The 17,265-nt window shown below is 45.1% G+C and overlaps 1 protein-coding gene across 3 annotated transcripts in view; it reads right to left on the bottom strand.

Moving 5' to 3' along the window:
• Window positions 1-360: 360 nt before the first annotated feature.
• Window positions 361-17,265, bottom strand: part of Etv5 (ETS variant transcription factor 5) — a 59,120-nt gene continuing 42,215 nt past the window's right edge. For all 3 annotated transcript variants that reach the window (XM_063261204.1, XM_063261206.1, XM_063261205.1), the window contains exons 9-13: window positions 17,056-17,115; window positions 10,880-10,948; window positions 10,374-10,543; window positions 5,580-5,681; window positions 361-2,847 (exon numbers count right to left, since the gene is read on the bottom strand). In XM_063261204.1, coding sequence (XP_063117274.1) covers window positions 2,626-2,847; window positions 5,580-5,681; window positions 10,374-10,543; window positions 10,880-10,948; window positions 17,056-17,115 — 623 coding nt within the window. In that variant the 3' untranslated portion in view covers window positions 361-2,625. The remainder of the gene's footprint in view (window positions 2,848-5,579; window positions 5,682-10,373; window positions 10,544-10,879; window positions 10,949-17,055; window positions 17,116-17,265) is intronic.

The following is a 17,265-nucleotide window of genomic DNA, read 5'->3' on the forward strand; positions in this document are numbered from 1 at the left end:
ATGAACCACTAGTAAAATTTTTTACTTGTCAAAAGCAACACCTGCCAGGAGAAAATTAGAAAATGGTCTTTTATTTTGGCAAGAGTTTAGAAGTAGTTGTGCCAGCCTGGCAAGCGCAAGGTCATGAGTTCAAACCCTGGTACCAAAAAAACAAAACAAAGAAGTTGTGTATTTTTCTTTCCAGGTGAAGTTTCCTCAACTACTTTCAACTGCACCACACATTGCTAAGACTTAACCAGCTGAGGCGGAAGCCAAGGGTAAGAGGGGTAAAGGTGGGAGGGTAGGGGGTGGCGGGGAAGCCAGGTAGCTTTTCGTTGCTTGAACATCACTGAAGGCAAGAACGAGGCTGGTTTCAGGTGCTTGGTAAACGAAAAGCAAACTTCTTTATTGTACACAGTACAGAATATAACGCAGCTTGGCAGGATGCACACAGCCCTGCGCAGGGGGAAGTTATTTAAAATCAACCGGCAGGTTAAAGCCTTTCTGCACTGTAGTTTCCACACTCTGGAAAAGAAGCAAATGAATCAACCCCCAAACGACTCCAAAAGAAAACAACAAAAACCACCTGGGAGGTGCATGAGTCCAGTGGGAATGCAACGGTGATGCCTTCGTCCTATGTCGGCGAGCACAGGCCTCGTAGTTGCAGCAGGGTAGGGGGCAGCTCAGACTACAGAAGATTATTTTCATAATTGCTAAGCCAGCATAAATTCATCGGAAAACAAAACAACCAAACCAAACCAAACCAAAAACCCCAAACCAGTCTAAGTAAAGAAAGGAAAATAAATCTATACAGCATGTACAACAAATAAATCTCCTAGCCAGCTGGGGGTAAAATATGCATCTATGTATACAGACTATGTGTAGATTAGAAAGCTATAAATATGATTTAGGAAGAGTCCTTTGATTAGAATACAACGCTAATTAAGACCCAGGCAACAGGTGTGACACTTTCGTGGGCTACCGAACTGCCCATAGAGGAAAATCTCAGGTTTTCAGAGCTGTAAGACACACTCTGTGTCCTTGTGAACTTCACCAACGTGCTGCTGGTTGTTCCAGGGAACCATGGGGCACCATCACGGAGCAGCGTCTCACACGAGGACAGCACAGTCATTCTCTATGTGCTGAGCAAGCTGCACGGCACACAGAGGCGGTGCCAACACGAGTGGTCAGCAAGGTACTAGCACTTTCTAGTGACTTCTCCTCTAATTTGAGCTCAACTCGCATGTCACTTTAGCTTGGCTGTTTTCAACTTCACCCATATGATACAGCAATCAGAAGAAACTTGAAGGAAAAAAAAATGTGGCAGGAAACAAGAACTCTAGCACTGTCTTACCTGACAATGTCACAAGTTAAATCTCCAACCCCACTGAATTGTTATGCAGGGTTTAAAGTCCAAGATGGAAAGAAAAACGTAAATAAACTGAGGAAATGGCAGTTGCCATCAGTCGTGCCCAAGGAAGCAGCCCTGGGATTCCTATCAGGTGACCAGGATCCGAATGGACATGACATGTAGTATGTACATCTCCTCCCAGGGCACGTGTTAGTGAGCATGGTGCGCTGTACACACAGAACCATCCAAGCTTGTGTCCAGGCTGCCCTGCACACTTCAAAAATATACAACTTGGGCATGAATGTTCTGTCAGGTTGTCTGGTGCAGGGGGCACAAGGCGGGCAGCAAAGCGGGCTTTCACACGCCCAAGGGAGAGCCCCAGCAAAGCCTCTCTCAAGCTGCGGCATCATAGGAAGTTGGCACGGCCCTGCCTAAGGGACACAGTGCAGTTACCAAAAGGTTTGTTTTTGTTTTTTTGCTTTAAATACCAAAACTACAAAAATCAGTTTATAAACTTTTTTTCCCCCCAAAACAACCACCAAGACAGAACAATCCCCACCCCCGCCCCGAATCAAAGCAAAAACAAAATACTGTCAAAAGTGTTAATTGCCCTTCTAAAATGAAAGCCAACCACCTTCAGCCATGTGACTAGGCAGGGAGAGGGGGCTTGCTCTATTTTGGTGACCACATGGCAGGAAGATTCCCAAGAGAAGGGATGGTTTATGACTGGAGAACCACGGAGTGGGTAACAGCTGTCCTGAGTTCCCCTTTCCTGGACCAAGAGGGAGCATCCAGAGGGAGATGCAAGAGCTCTGCAAATCTCAGAATGGACCTGTTCAGGGTCTCCTCAATGAAGCCTATCTCCTCTGCTATGGGCTTGTGACCTTTTTCAATAAACTGTGCAAACTGGAGCCCTTCTGTGTTATAACAGACACTTAGCTGTTTCTGATCAATGCAGATTGTCACACGCTTGGTCCCGTCTCGCGGGTAATGAACCTGAACAAGGTATTGCTTTGCATACATTGTCCAAGGTGGCAAGAAGGCTCCATTCCCATCTCTTCCAGAAAACTTATCAGAATCACCACCTCTGGGTGACTTTTTGCCCCTCCCTGTTCCCACACCCAGCCAAGGTATCTGTGTGTGTAAGGGTGTCAGTCCAGAGCTGGCTCGGGTTCTCAGATAATACTCAAAGGGCAAGCTTTAGGAACAGCCAAGAACACAAACAAAACCACTGCCCTCGTTTGCTGAATGGGAACTGCTAGCTCTAGGGTTTGGCCACTCAGCCATTCGGAAACTTAGTAAGCAAAGCCTTCGGCATAGGGGAGGCTGCTGCAGCGATCCACATCCAGGAGATAAGCAGGGCTGTCGTCAAAGTGGGTCAGGGGCAGGGTGTCCTCCTCGCTGAGGGGGCATTCGGACTCCGCCTTCAGGAAGGGGCGCTGATTATCCGGGAAGGCCATGGAGAAAAGGGCATCCGGATCGCAGACAAATTTGTAAACGTATCGCTCCCCGGCCACCTGTCAGAGAGAACACCCTTTTATAAGGCCCAGGTAGAACAAGGTTGGCAAGGGAAGAAAAAGAGGTATTTTTAAGTCACCAATCTCTCAGGGAAGCCCAAAACCACAGGAGTTCATGAGGAGCTGATTATCCAAATGAGTCACATTTGAGGAATCTTGGGACCTATTACCTGCCAACCACTTTGTTGATACCACAGCTCAGCAGTTGGAAGAGATAAGTGTTTGAATTTCAAATTCCTATCAGAGAGGCTCTTCCAGAAGAAAATCTTCACTTTCTGTCTTACACTGACAGGGTAGAAAGCGTAGGAAGCATGGCTCTGCTGAGGCTGGGGGACCTGGGGTCCCCAGATCTGAGGCCTGAGTGGTATTATGCAGAAGCCCAAGTTGACAGTTTTCTTGGGGGGTGGATTTGTTACTTTGAAGGGTGAGGAATTTGATGAAGGAGCTTGTGTGGAAATTTTAAGTCTGTTCCAAAGCCAAGGAAAAATGCTTTTGGATCTACCTGCGGTTTTAAATTACATATTGCTTGGTTCTGCCACACTGAAGGAATCAATAACTGCCTTTATGGGGATTCAATGCATGGCGTATTATTAGAACCAAGGGTCTTGACTATTTAAGGGCCTTATTATGTAGCAGAGCAGCTATCTAGGTCGATGGACTCTGCCAATGTTTGGCAACAGAGCAGAAGGGTACACAACCCTGAAAATTAGCAGTCTCTGTCAGATAAATGCACAAGGCCAGGGAAAGGCGGGGGCGATTCTGATAGATAAAACATTTCAGACTGAAGTAGTTGAATTATTGAGTTTAAATCTGTCTTTCCATCATTTTGCTGTGACCCCAAAATCTGTTTTTAAATTCAGTATGTATAGCTTTGCTTCCAAATCTTGGTTTTAAGAAGTCTGTCACTGTAGTGGTGATATGAATGTCCTAACAGGTTCACAGTGACACTTCTAGGTCTGGTCACCAGAACACAGTGTAGCTCCAACACCAGGAATCAGGACCAGGTGTAGGAAACAACTCATGGATTCACCAAAGCAAGCTAAAGGGAGCAGAAGGATACAATCAATCATCCCTACTTCCTTTTCCAAGCCTAGTTTTACCTTACATTCTAATCTCAAATCCGTTTGTGTGGACGGATACGGCAGAAAGAAATAGTCACGAAAACACTAACCCGGAAGCCAAAAGCAACATGACTTCCAATCCTGGTTTAATAAATCTCGAGGCTTAACCATACACACCTCAAATTTTCCCCTTCAAAAATTGAGGCTTTGGGTCATTCTTTCCCTATTGATAGTTATCATTTGTCTTTTTAGTTAGTTCTCATTACTCGCAGATCATACAGTAAATAAAATGATAATCCCTTACATTGGAATGAGAACACTATAAAAAATCTATTATTACCCTGTCAGATTATAGCACAGCTTATCAGCTCGTATTTTACTGCAAATAGAGGACCTTCAGGCTTAAGTGACTTTCCCAAAGCACAGGGATCTCAACCCACCCTTACTGTAGGTCTTCCTATATATGTATTCCTTGCCTGTATCTCATCCTCAGGAATAAATTTCTCTTCTATGTCCTTCAGACACTTGGAAGCCAGCACAGGACAAACTCATGTGCATTTGTTCCAAATTCCTGTGTCTTGGTTCCATTCCCCCATTTGGTCATGTTGGTTGGGTTCTGGAACTGGGAAATGACAGTTCCTAAATTGACACCTTCCTAAATGTTAAGTTTTGACACAATGATACTAACATAAAAGCGGATTGGGGACTGGGGGAAATGGGGAGTGACACTAATGGGAATAGATTCTCTTTTTGGAGAGGTGATAAAGTATTCTAAAATTGATGGTGGTGATGGTCACAACAGATTAAGGATGTTTGAACCAGTAAAGTCTCTGCCTGCACAGTCCAGAATCTAAAAAACTCCAAAAACTGGAATATCTTTTGGTCTCAAGCGTTTTGGATAAGGGATATTCATTCACACTATACCATGGAGGCTGCCTACATGTGAAAATGCTACAATCTGGGAACTGCTCAGTATAAAATTGGGGGGCTATGAAAGACCAAAAGAAGATTCACTGCTCCCATCTTCTACTTAGCCATGAGATTTTAAGATTATGGTTCTTCATCTTCTGCCCCAGTAAGGATTTGGAAATGGTGTGGCTTCTTCAAAGTACACTTCACTCTCTGTTTTGCAAAGAGCAATCTGCTACTGGGTGACTCGGCTGCCATTACAACCTTGGGTTTTTACTTGAGTTCCATTTTCTATAGGTTTAAAAAAAGAAGTAAGATTTTTTTCTCCTTCTTCTAACACTTTTGAGGGTATCAAGCCAACATTATCTGGAAGTTGAGGTGTTTTAACAGCCAAAGACTTCAAGCTCTCAAGGGAGTAGAATTTTAAAGTTGATTCCCTCATGCTTTCCTTTAGAGATAGATAAAATTGTTGGCCTGTTTCTGGATATTTTTGGAAGCAGGACAAGTTTAAGTACAGCAGGGGAGATCAATTTTCCTACTGTGTCTTTTGTAAGCACCTTGTGGCTTGCATATACCCAAGGGCTTTATAGGTGCTCCTAACATCTCGTTGGATTCAAACCCTTTCCTACCACACAATCATTTACGAAGCTAACATTTTCTCTTAGCTGTTATACCTGGTGCTGTAACACAGCCCCTAGACATCTTTGAAAGCAACACGGATGTGCGAGCGTGTGTGTCTCAGTGTCCCTCCTAATGGCTCACCTTCTGCATGATGCCCTTTTCATAGTAATAGCGTAGGGAACGGCTCAGCTTGTCGTAGTTCATGGCTGGTCGGTTCTTCTGGATGCCCCAACGCCGAGCAACCTGAAGGACAAGGAAAGCAAAGAGCAATGGAAGCACATTCTCCGGGCCTATAGTTTTCTCCCAGCCCCAGGAACGCCAGCTCTGTAACCTGCCCGCCCTGGCCAGTGATCCATTTCTCTGGATATGGGAAGGAAGGCATTTAAATCCTTTCAGGAGAAACACTGAACAAAGGTGATGACTTAGTTACTAGGAGGTGAGATGCAGAGGCAGAATAATCCTAGCACTTTAAGACTGCAGAGGGTTTGGCGAACATCCCAGAGGATGCAGGCTCTCTACTGTTTCTCGACGTATGAATTATTGACCAATACTCAGACCATTAACATGTTGCTATTAAGTGCTATGGTTTCTGTAGCAGTCAATAAGAAATAATTAGAATGGTCATTCCTGAAACATTAGAAACACACTAGTGAGTTGCTAATGGGCCAGCAGAGCAAAAGTTCAATTCTAATAAGATTGGAGAGGGACTGTGAGATGTTTACTTATTGCAGCTCACGGACTAAGGGGGAATCAGATCATTTCGGCCTGCTGCCATCCAATCCACTGCTCCCAGCAGACCTGCAGAATGGACATTAAGGCATACAGCGCCATTATCCACTTAATGAAAAATTAACAGGGCCTCCCGCACAGTTGTGAAGTGCATTATGCCCAGCCTAGTCCACCTGAGGTGCAGTGAGGAGATGTAATTGGAGCTTAGGGCAAAGAAGCCTTAGAAAAGGAAAACTTCCCACTGGAGTCTACCCAGTTGCCAGGGCGGCCATGCCAGTTCTGTTCTCAGTATCTCCACTCCCAAAATCCTCCTCATGCGGATGTGTGTCAAGCCAGGAGGAGAACAATGCTGAGTATGAGTTTTCTCAAAGATCTTTAAATGCATGGAAAGCAGTTGCACAGTTGCACACTTTCGGTCAGCTCTGGAAATTTAACAACAATAACAAATACCCCCTAGATATTTTGAGATTTTAAAAGCCAAATGTTGAATATGGAATAGGAAGTAGAGCAAAAACAACACTGCACACAAAGCTCCTGGGCTTTAGAATTCGGAATTCTAAAATAACCTTTGATAAATACCAGAAATGATCTGGTAAAAAGAAATGTGTCTACTTATGAAAAAAATGTCAGTAGCCATGACTCTACTCCGCCATCCTGTGAGAGCTGCTTCCATTCATTCCAGTAATTTACACTCTCGCAGCACTCAAAGGAGGTGCCCTGTGCCTTCCACATTGCGCCCATTCAATCCCATCTTAAAATCAGCCAGTGAGGCAACATGAACCAAAAATGACCTCTTGGTTCAAGAGGACAAACATTTTCAACCAAGGGAAAGAGTGGTAAAGTCAGAGGTGGTGGCACACACCTGTAATCCCAGCACTCAGGAGGAGGCTGAGGCAGGAGGATTGTTGCAAGTTTGAAACCAGCCTAGGCTACAAAGTGAGCTCAAGGCCAGCCTGAGAACTGCAAAGCAAGACCCTGTCTCAAAAAGACAAAAACCCAACAAACAAACTCCAGTAGTAAGAAGGGAAATCTGTGAAATCAGTCTAAGTAAGTCTGTCTGAGCCGGGAATTTAGCTCAGCAGCACAAACACTTGCTTGGCAAGCTCAAGGTCGTGAGTTCGATGCCTGGTACCAAAAAAACAAAACAAAACAAAACAAAAACAAGTCCTTCTGCCATGTTCAGCAGACTGTCTGAAACACGTCTTTAACTGCTGTCTGCAGCAGGTGACTCGGGGAAAATTTCCACGAGGCCTCGCCTCATCACTTTTCTCTGTTCTGGTGGTGGGAGACCATTCTGAATATTCTTCAGCTTCTCTGCTGACCTCCCTCTGGCGTCGCTTACATATGCAATAGCTCACTGGAGGGGAGGTTTTTGTATAATGCACAGATTTTGGAGCAGCTCTCGTAGCCATAGTTACTGACTCATCCTCCTGGGACAGAGCCCTGTGATTCAGTGGCCCTCAGCATGCTGGCTCCTTCTATAGCAATGCACGATATGGCAAAGCTCCAGAGCAGCTGGAGATGTGGGCTGACCCTGTTCTGTGGCATGGGAAGCCAGCAGGGGACAGCTACCAGCTCAGGTCTTTCTATTGCACTTCCCATTAGTTACTTAGGGACCACACAGCCTGAGGCTGAAAGAGTAAAAAAAAAAAATCCACCTAGCTCCTCCTCCCCTTTCAGGAGAGCAGACTCGGCACAGGGAGCGGTTCTTTCTAGCAGCCACCTTTAAAACCTCCCATGGTATCACTTATCTGCCACATGTTCAACAAACAACCCTACCCCCCAAAATATTCATTAATGCAGATTCACAGTTAAAATGGCTCCAGATTAAAGCCGAGTCAGTCGTAATTGAGAGGGTGCTAAGCTGGATGACTATCAAAAGACATTTGATTAGGGGGCCTGCCAAAACGCAGTTCTAAAACCACAATTTCCATGCACAGTGTAATGGATATTATGGATAATTACCCAGAGTGCACTACTCAGCCACACAGCTGCCTACAATTACGTCCGCAACGGCTTCCTCCTCCACTTCACCCTCCAAGCTCCCCCATGACGACTTCTTACAGCTTCTCCCCAGGGCTCGGCATCTTCCCCCCATTAGAAAGAACAGAGCCCCCGTGGTTACACAAGGAGCAGAGGAGGGAAAAAGTTAGCAAATGCTCTGTGTCCTGGGGCCAAAGTGCACACTGGGAACTCAGTGGGGTCTGGGTGAGAACACAGCCCCTACAGCTTAGAGCATGGTCGGGGGCTTCAAGGTGAAGGGAGAAAAGAACAATTCCTGAAGAAACGCAGCTGCCCCATCAATGGAGAGAGGCTCAAGGCCACCGCAGGCCACTCAGGCATGTGACTCAGGGGGTTGGCATTTATGAGCATTCTGGATTAATATTAGTTTCTTTATTAAGAAAGCAGGGGCCCTTTGCCATCTGTTCATCATTTTCTTTACCACTGGTAGGAGAGCAGACGGAGACGATTCAATAACAGCTTTACAAAGGGTCATAACCAGGTTTACCTGCAGCTGGCCAGCCTGTGCTCAGGCCTCAGGCAGTGGCAATAAAGTAATAAAAGCTCCTGTTTGTGAAACAAGATAAATCAATAAGGGCTGCCCACTTTCCAAAAGCCTCCAAGGTGACGCATGTCCCTGGAGCTTCACAGAAGCTAGGCCACGTTATCAGGAAAGCGGCCAAGGGAAGGACCTGCCTAATGAAGGGCAGGGGGTCTCCAGGAGGGCCATAAGCTGGGAATGTGGTCTGTTTCCACGGAATTCGGCCAGGAGAACAACTCTCAGGGAAAACCAGCAGTCTCGAGCTCTCTGGCTTTGCAGGGAGACTGAACCTCATTACAAGCTGTTTACAGGGCTGGATGTTGACACACGGCCCTGGAGATGAATGAATCCAATGAACACGCACATCTTTTACAACTGCCTTCAAGGAAGCCTGCCTTATTCACCAAAGGATCAGGATTAGCTTTCAATTTCATACTCTCTTCTCCTTTTCCCATTTCAGCTTTTAGGTTGCTTCCTTCTTTCAAAAGGAGTGCCAGGCTGTTACCTCCCACTGTGCTGAGCCATCTCACTGGTGTGCTCAGGGCAGCCCTGGAGTTGATGACGACCTGAAACTGCAGCTCTTGCTCAAATGCTTTCTAAGAGTCTTATTTCCATTTCCTTTTTACCCAACCCCTTTTGCTCCGCTGATTTAACTCACGCGCCTAGGTTCACACCACCGAGAGCAACGGAGAGCACTTCAGAGAGGCAGTCATTTCTTTTCCGTTTATAATTTCTTTATATATCCCCAAATCAGATCAAAATTAAAATCTGCCCCTTTGGACGAGGGTTCTGTGGACAGCCTGAGGTAATTTACTTTGTTTTATGATATTATTCAGGGAGATTCAGGGATTCCATGATGTGCTTTCTCCAATGAAGAAATGGCACAGGTTTTCAGCCTTTCTGTCAACAGCTCGGAGCAAAAAGACAGGAGCAATGTTTATTTATCTATTAACAAAATAATAGAATGACGTTATGTAACACACTTCCATTAAAAAAAAAAAAATCAGAGTTCCAGCTGGGTGTGGTGGTCCACCCCTAGAATTCCAGCACTCTGGGGAGGCTGAGTCAAGAAGACTGCCAACTTTAAGTTTAGCACAGCCAAATTAGTGAGGCCCTGTCTCAAAATCAAAAATGGGCTAGGGATACAACTCAGTGCTAAGGACCCTGGGTAAGGGGCAGTATTATATAAAAAACAAAAAACCCAAAAATTAAAAGTTCAAAAATTGATTCATCTCTGATCATTTTCTTTCTCCAAGTTACAGCCACTTGAAATATGCAGGGTGTTAATTCCATTACTGAAATCTCATATTCTTTTAAGTTTACATAGCTTCAGATTTGGACCCTGATGAAACCAAACAAGTTTGTGTGATTCAAACACTTAAAAAGTTTCCAAGAGGAAGAACACATCCTATTTGGATTTATGTCTTCATGGTTTTACCCCCCCCAAGTTTTGGGGGACTCCTACAAATACTTCATGTACCCTACACTGGTGGAGTCTACTGCCCAGGTAAACTGTCCTATGAACAGGAAGGAGCCAACCAAACCCTCTTGCCAGTCCAGCAAGAGGATGAGAAGAGCAAATTTAATATAGAGATCTAAACAACAAATGTGACCATCAACAACCACAAATCAAAAATCGCCCTTGCCCAGTATGCAGCACTTACCTCCTCTGGTTCTATTAGCTTAAACTCCATGCCTCGGCCCGTCCAGGCAATGAAGTGGGCATTGGCTGGGTCGTCAAGCAGGGTGACCAGGAACTGCCACAGCTGGAGTGAGCCTCGCCTCTGGTAAGGGGGTCCTTCCCGATACATAGTAGGCTCCTGTTTGATTTTACCTGTTAGGGAGAAAAATACAAGTGCCACACTTTGGCCCAGGGTTTCTAGGGCAATCTGGACAAAAGAGGAACCATTTCTGCTGCTTTAGTCATTAACTGGGTGAGGCAGTCTGAGGGATATGACATCTCCAACCCTGTTTCCCTCACTCTTTTTTAGACAGGGTCACTCTATGCAGTTCAGGCTGGCCTTGGGCTCACTTTGCAGCCCAGGCTGGTCTCAAACTTGCAACGACCCTCCTGCTTCAGCCTTCCTAAGTGCTGGGATTAAAGAAGTGTGCTACCCACCCCGGTAGACCAACCCGTTTCTTAGTACCACACCACAGCTGGGCTCTTTACCTTCCAGCCGCTCAGGCACAACACAAGTGTCGTCGAAGTATAACCGGGGATCTTTTTCATAGGGAAAACCTGCAGGAGTTTAAAGAGAAAGACTACATTGCTTAACAGATTCTCTGTGTTGTACTATAACCATGGATTGAAGGACTAAACTGGGATTCTGCCGTTTCAGGTCCCGAGCCCTACTGCTGTGTCTATGCCAGGCTGAGTCTTTGGCAGCTCTGAAGGGACTGGGCTCAGGCACACTGATGCGATCAGCTGAGCCTCGGCTGGAGCAGCATCCATCCTGCTATCAGAACGAAGGCTACAGGAAGCGCTGAGTCACCCGCAGGTCTCTTGGTCTGCGTGGGTCAGTGTTGCTGTGACTAAGCCCTCAGATCTGAAAAGATGCCTCATCTATTTTGGTTTGCCTGGCTGGATGGGTTTATTTGACCTGGATGTAGTCTTGACATTTTCCTTTTAGCAAATATTAATTTCACCCTTCCCTACAAACTGGTCCAAGCTCCCTGCTACTCTGTCTAGTCAGGGAAGCCTGGAGGTAGAGAACATCACCTACGGAAGACAGACTGGACCTAGAAGGGTTGCAGGGAATGGTATGCTTCAGAGCAAGCTAGAAACAAAATCACCAGGCACAGCAGAAGGAAGGCAGGAGACTTTCTAGCAATAAAGCACACGCCCTGCATAAACCCCTAAACTGAGGTCTCAAAAGGAGAAGTGACTGGTTCACCCAGGCATATCAAGGAAATTAAAGGGAGTAAGATACAGGATTAAACAGGTCAAGGAGAAAAACAGGCTGACCTTTGCCTACAGACCCTTCCTATACACTCAGTGCCAACCATGACACCTTGACACCATTAGGGGTTCAAACCAAAGCCAGTTGGCAACCAGACGTGATGGCACACGCTTGTACTCGCAGTGCTTGGGAGGCTGAGGCAGGAGGCTTGCATTGAGTTTTAGGCCAGGCTGGGCTGCACAGTGAGCTCAAGGACAGCCTGAGCTACACAGTGAGACTCTGTCTCAAACAACAATAAAACCACAAAACAAAAGGCAGCTGGCAGACCTCCTTTGGGGGATCCTTCTCCCTGTTTTGAAGGGCTTAGGACTGCAGTGTTATTTCCCTACCACTGCAAACTTGGCAGGGACTCCTGTCAAAAAATGATGCCTTGGGGCTGAGGATTTAGCTAAGCGGCATAAGCGCCTGCCTTGCAAGCAGGCAGTCGTGAGTTCGATCCCTGGTACCGATAAAAAGGAAAAAGACAAAAAAAAAAAACGATGCCTCTCTGGAATCAGCCATTAAAGAGTGCTGGGTAGCAGAGGGAAGTGTGTACTGGGTATGTGGTACGACAAGGGAGAAGAAAGGGCTCCCCAAGAAAGAACCTTTATGAGAGCTCAAGAGTGATTTGCTGTGACTAGAATAATCAATGGAGAAAATGCACACCTAGAATCCCAGCACTTGGGAGGCTGAAGCAGGAGGATCTTTGTGAGTTCGAAACCAGCCTTGTCTACAGAGTGAGCTCGAGGCCAGCCTGAACTGCATAGAGACCCTGTCTCAAAAACAAATCAACAAACAAACAAACAAAAAAACCACCCCAAAACATAAATAAATAATTAATGGACAAAGCAGTCAAGGCCCAAGTCCACTATTTTCTACTTCACAACCAACCCACATCAAGGAGCTCCTTGGTAGAACCAGTACCATTTAAAGAGAGGCCCAGGCCTGGGGGAAAAAAAAAACTGGCCAGACTTGGGGGAAACAGAGATGGCTTTGAGGTTTTGTTTCATTCATTTTTGTTTCTTTAGCCTCAGGCACGATTTCTGTTGCTTCACGACATCAAATGAAGTTTATTTTATTGGCATTTATGTATTACCGAATGCACTGAATGTTAAGGCCAGGCATTATGCTAGAATGGGGAAGGGCAGTGAGGAGAGCAGACTTGGTGTGTGTCCTCAGTGCTTCCGCCTCAACTGGGGGCGGGAGGGAGAAAGAAAACATGGACTGAAAGAAAGGATGGAGCCACAGAACAGTGTGGACATTAAAGAGTGCGGGCCCGGGGCTAGACGGGTGGAACCAATTAACTGCGAGATCTTGAATAAATTAATCCCTCTGTGCTCCAGTTTCCTCATCAGGGAAGGCCGGGAAAGAGAGTAATTCCTGCCTTACAGGGCTGTTATGAGAATTTAATGAGTTAATAATCTACAGTCTGTTTTCATCCATCACTATCTGTACTACAGAGTGCCAAGAATAGCTGCTGGAACTTCAGTGCGTAATAAATGTTAAAAAAAAAACACAGCCATTGCACATTGTGATAAGTACTTAAGAAATTAACCAGATAGTGTGAGAGCTTCAGTTTACATCTTATGTCACGGAGGCTCAAGTCTGAGGATAAGAATCATAGCCTGAGTATTTCGGGGTACAGCACCTTGTCCATATGATGGCTCAAAAAATATTTGAACACACAAGAGACTGCAGTCTCTCATTAAAAAAAAAAAAAAAAAAAAAAAAAGATTTAAAGAAAACAAAGCATTTGGTGACTCCTGATAAATTTACACTTCGTTAGGAAGACATAACCCTTTATGCACCAGGTTTTGAATCTGGGCTAACAGGAAGCTATGTATTTCTGGACCCTCAGATGCATTCCAGGGAGGTTTAAGTGGTCATTGTAAGTGAACTACTTCCAAAGGTATGGACTTGCCAAGCTTTCCATGTTGCCTTGAGAACTTTTCCTCCTCTAAGGTAAATTTATAATGCACACAGACTCATAATATTATGTGAAATGGTGGATGCTATACAAACAATCACACACTTAGAACCCCCACAAATCTAGATTAAATTCTGAGTTTAGTTTGCAAAACTCATCAGCTCAATGTCTGTCAGGAGTACCGTTTTAGTACGTTTTGTGATTTCCAGCGATTGTCACACGTGATCCCCTAAAACATCTGGGAGATGCTACTGGTTTAAGTGAAACTTAAATCAGCTGAACGTGCAGTTATTTCAGTTGTGGCCACAGCCTTTTAATCATGCAGATAAAGGTGGCAGGAAGGAAGAATCTAAGTGGAAGTTAAAGATTTAAGACATTATGCGAGGATTCTAGGTGAGCACAAGACAGGCCCGCTATCTGTGCAATCACCGATGCCAATCAGAAACACTTGTTTCGCTAACTGTGGGCATCTGAGGTCAGTACCAAATGTAAAGGGTAAAAAAACCATGTCAGGGTAACTTTAAACCATTAAACTGCTGGTCTTTTTCGGAAATAACTTCAAGCGTGTGTGTGTGTGTGTGTGGTGAAAGGAGGGGCATGTACACACACCAGATAAGTCTGTAAACAACCTGATGCCTTTACTAAAAATGCTTTCTTGAAGGGATGCGCTTTCCTAAATGTTGTAATTATGCAAAATGTTTTCCTCTCTGTTTTGCCGAACTTCCTCCTAGTTGCCCGATGCAGACATGAACTGTTTCTGTAGAAACATTTGAGAACCCAGTCAGCGGCCCCTCACACTGCCCACCTGCCCTTCCCTCTCGAGGCTGCAGGCTCACTCAGGAGATCACAGGGCACCCAGAGAAACTCTTGGTCTCCCATCTAACTGAGCCAGTAGGGAAGCAGCCACCCTGGGAAGTCATAAATTAATGACTCCTAGAAGTCAGCCAATGTTTCCTGGGTACAGTTCTTTGAAGCATCACCTACAGTGCTAGAGGTCGGTGGTTCTCAAGCTTAGAATAGGATGGATCCAACCCTAGATTTTCTGATTTAATTGCTCTGGGTGAAGAATGGATCAAGACACCCCGCCCCAAATTGCGGCTGAAGCTAAGAACCGCTACTATGCAGATCAAACTCAGGGGACATCAGCAACCTCTTCAGGACTTGGGATGAGGTCTCAAGGAGTCCCATCAAGTCCCAGGGGAAGCTGATGCCCCAGGTTTGGGGAATCACATTGCGCTGGATATTTTTAAAAAATATTTGACAGAAAACAAGATATGCTCTTGGAGAATCTATTCTAAGAAAATAAAGCACAAAACCTCAAACCTTTCCTGTATCAGTTATTGGAAGGGGAGCCCTTCAAAGCCATAGCTCTGGCCCTGAAATATAAATTTTGGTTCTGAGTCTACCTCTCGAAGCTTTTCATACCCCTCAGACCTTTATCTCAGCCCCCCAACCAACTGGGGGCCTCTCCACACGAGTGACTGATTTGCCACTGTCACCCATTTATGCAAGAGCTGTTCAGTCAATGCTCCGAGCAGCTCCATCCGACAGCTTAATTATCCTCCCCTCCAACAGAAGCACCCTCTTCCTCCTCTGCAACCCCATAAAATGACTGTGCTAAAGAAGATTAAATCTTCAAAATCTGTGAGGATGCACTAAAAGCAAACGACAAAACGGTGATGGCGCAGGGGTGGGGGGTGCATCACTAAAACTGGCTGCAGGTGCCTGGCAAATTGTCATTTCCCTTTAAACCAGAAGAACTAATAATGGGGGGGGGGGTGGCAAATGGGGAGGGTTTACATAAAAAGATTTAGTTATAGGAACATCCACTTCAGATTATTCTAGAATAATCTAGAAAGAGCCACCTTTTCAGCAAGAGGTGAGCAGCAAAATGCAAACGCACACTCATGCCCTCCAGTTCTCCATGCAGCTCTAAGGAAGAATCTCGGGAATGCTGGGTGCTACAGCAGTGACACTGGCTGTACAGTGAGGTGGGAGACAAGAATGTGACACTTGGCTTGGAGCTCAGGTGCTACCTTCCTAGCCACACGACGCGGAGTAAATCTTTTTTTTTTCTTCTAAACAGTCTTTTGACATGTAGTTTAGGCTGACCTTCCTGCCTCAGCCTCCGGAGTGCTGGGATTAAATATTTTATAGGACTGCCTTGAGTATTAAATGACTTAAAGAGTGTAGAACAGGGTTTGAAACATATTAAGCATTGACTGAGAGTTAATGGCTTTATGACTATTGCTAAGTAAAGAACTATAAAATAGTATGGCCTATGTAGGAGCTGTATGCATAAAAGGAACAGAAGACTCCATGGCAAGTTAATGCTTATCTCTGGACACTAAGATTTAATTGTCTCTTTTCCTGTATTTTTTGTGTTGGTTTGATTTTTACAAGGCTCTTGCTTTTTAGTCTAAGCTGGCCTAGAACTCATGATGACCCTCCTACTTCAGCCTCCTGTATTTTCTGAATTCCATGTAACAAACATTTATTGCTTGCTACAAAGGTTTTGTTTTTTTTAAAAAAAACACTGCTCTAAAAGCAACCTCCTCCAGGGAACCAAGATTCTAGCTCCATTCTGACCACTTCCTGGAGCCTTTACCCTGCAGAATATCTATACATCTTATTCACTCTGAGATTGGCCCCAATTAGATCTGTGCTAACGAAGGCAAAGTCACAGACTCAACCTGCCCACTGCAAGGAGATTATCCCAGAGCCTTGCAGAATTAGTTGATCCCATAGGGACTGGCCCTGAGAATCTGCACAGACAGCACAGCTTTGACATACAACCATATTTATGTGCCAATAAATGTCAGGACAGATGGTAAGTCAGGTTTGTGGGTAAACTGCTTTGTATTTGTTCTCCTATTTCTCTTTTAAAGCACCTTTAAATTCACCCAGTTAGGAACATTTTTTCTGGTGACCTTCCACAGTGTGCTCTCAAGGCCAGAGGCACATGCGTCAGATTTCCCTTCCCTGGGAACAGTGGCAATCATTCATCAAAGAGCAGTGACCAGGACTAGAACTATCCACCCAAACCAAGGAGAAGCTGGAAATACATCTTCCTAAGATGTCCTTGCATCTAACAGTCCACTGACACAATGCCTAAATTCCATTTTAGGGTGATATATCTAGAAATGTGCAGACCCTTTTATTCCCATGGTTCTTTGTCACAAGTTAGGGTCATCACTGTTAAACACAACCGTACCCTCACAGTCTTCAGAAGCAGATCTCAAACTCTGTGACCAAGAGAATTGTTGATTTGGATCAATTAGCTAAGGAGAGTTTCATCTATGATCTTGAATTTCAGCCTGGAAACAGCAATTTTATACTTGAATGTTTTCCCTTGTTTGTTTGAAGCCAAGCTGTACTATGCAGCTCCTGCGTCAGCCTCCTTCCTGCGTGCTGGGATTACAGGGATGCACCAATACAGTTGGTTTACGTGCTTACTTTTTTAAAAAGCAAGCTCCTTACCTTCATGGCTGCTGGAGAAATATCCCCCTCTCATGTAGGATGACTGGCAGTTAGGCACTTCTGAAACAGAAGCACAGATACACACACCTTGTCAAGTTTCAGCAGAAGCAGCCCAAGGATCAGCACGGCAGCAGTAACACCCTGTACCTTCTGTTGCTCCAAGACCAAGATTTCCGGCTTTGAGTGGGAAAGAAAAACAATGAAGCTTCT

This window comes from Cavia porcellus, unplaced genomic scaffold (assembly GCF_034190915.1).
Source record: "Cavia porcellus strain 051 isolate PalLab524CR breed Dunkin Hartley unplaced genomic scaffold, mCavPor4.1 scaffold_14, whole genome shotgun sequence".
NCBI lineage: Eukaryota > Metazoa > Chordata > Mammalia > Rodentia > Caviidae > Cavia > Cavia porcellus.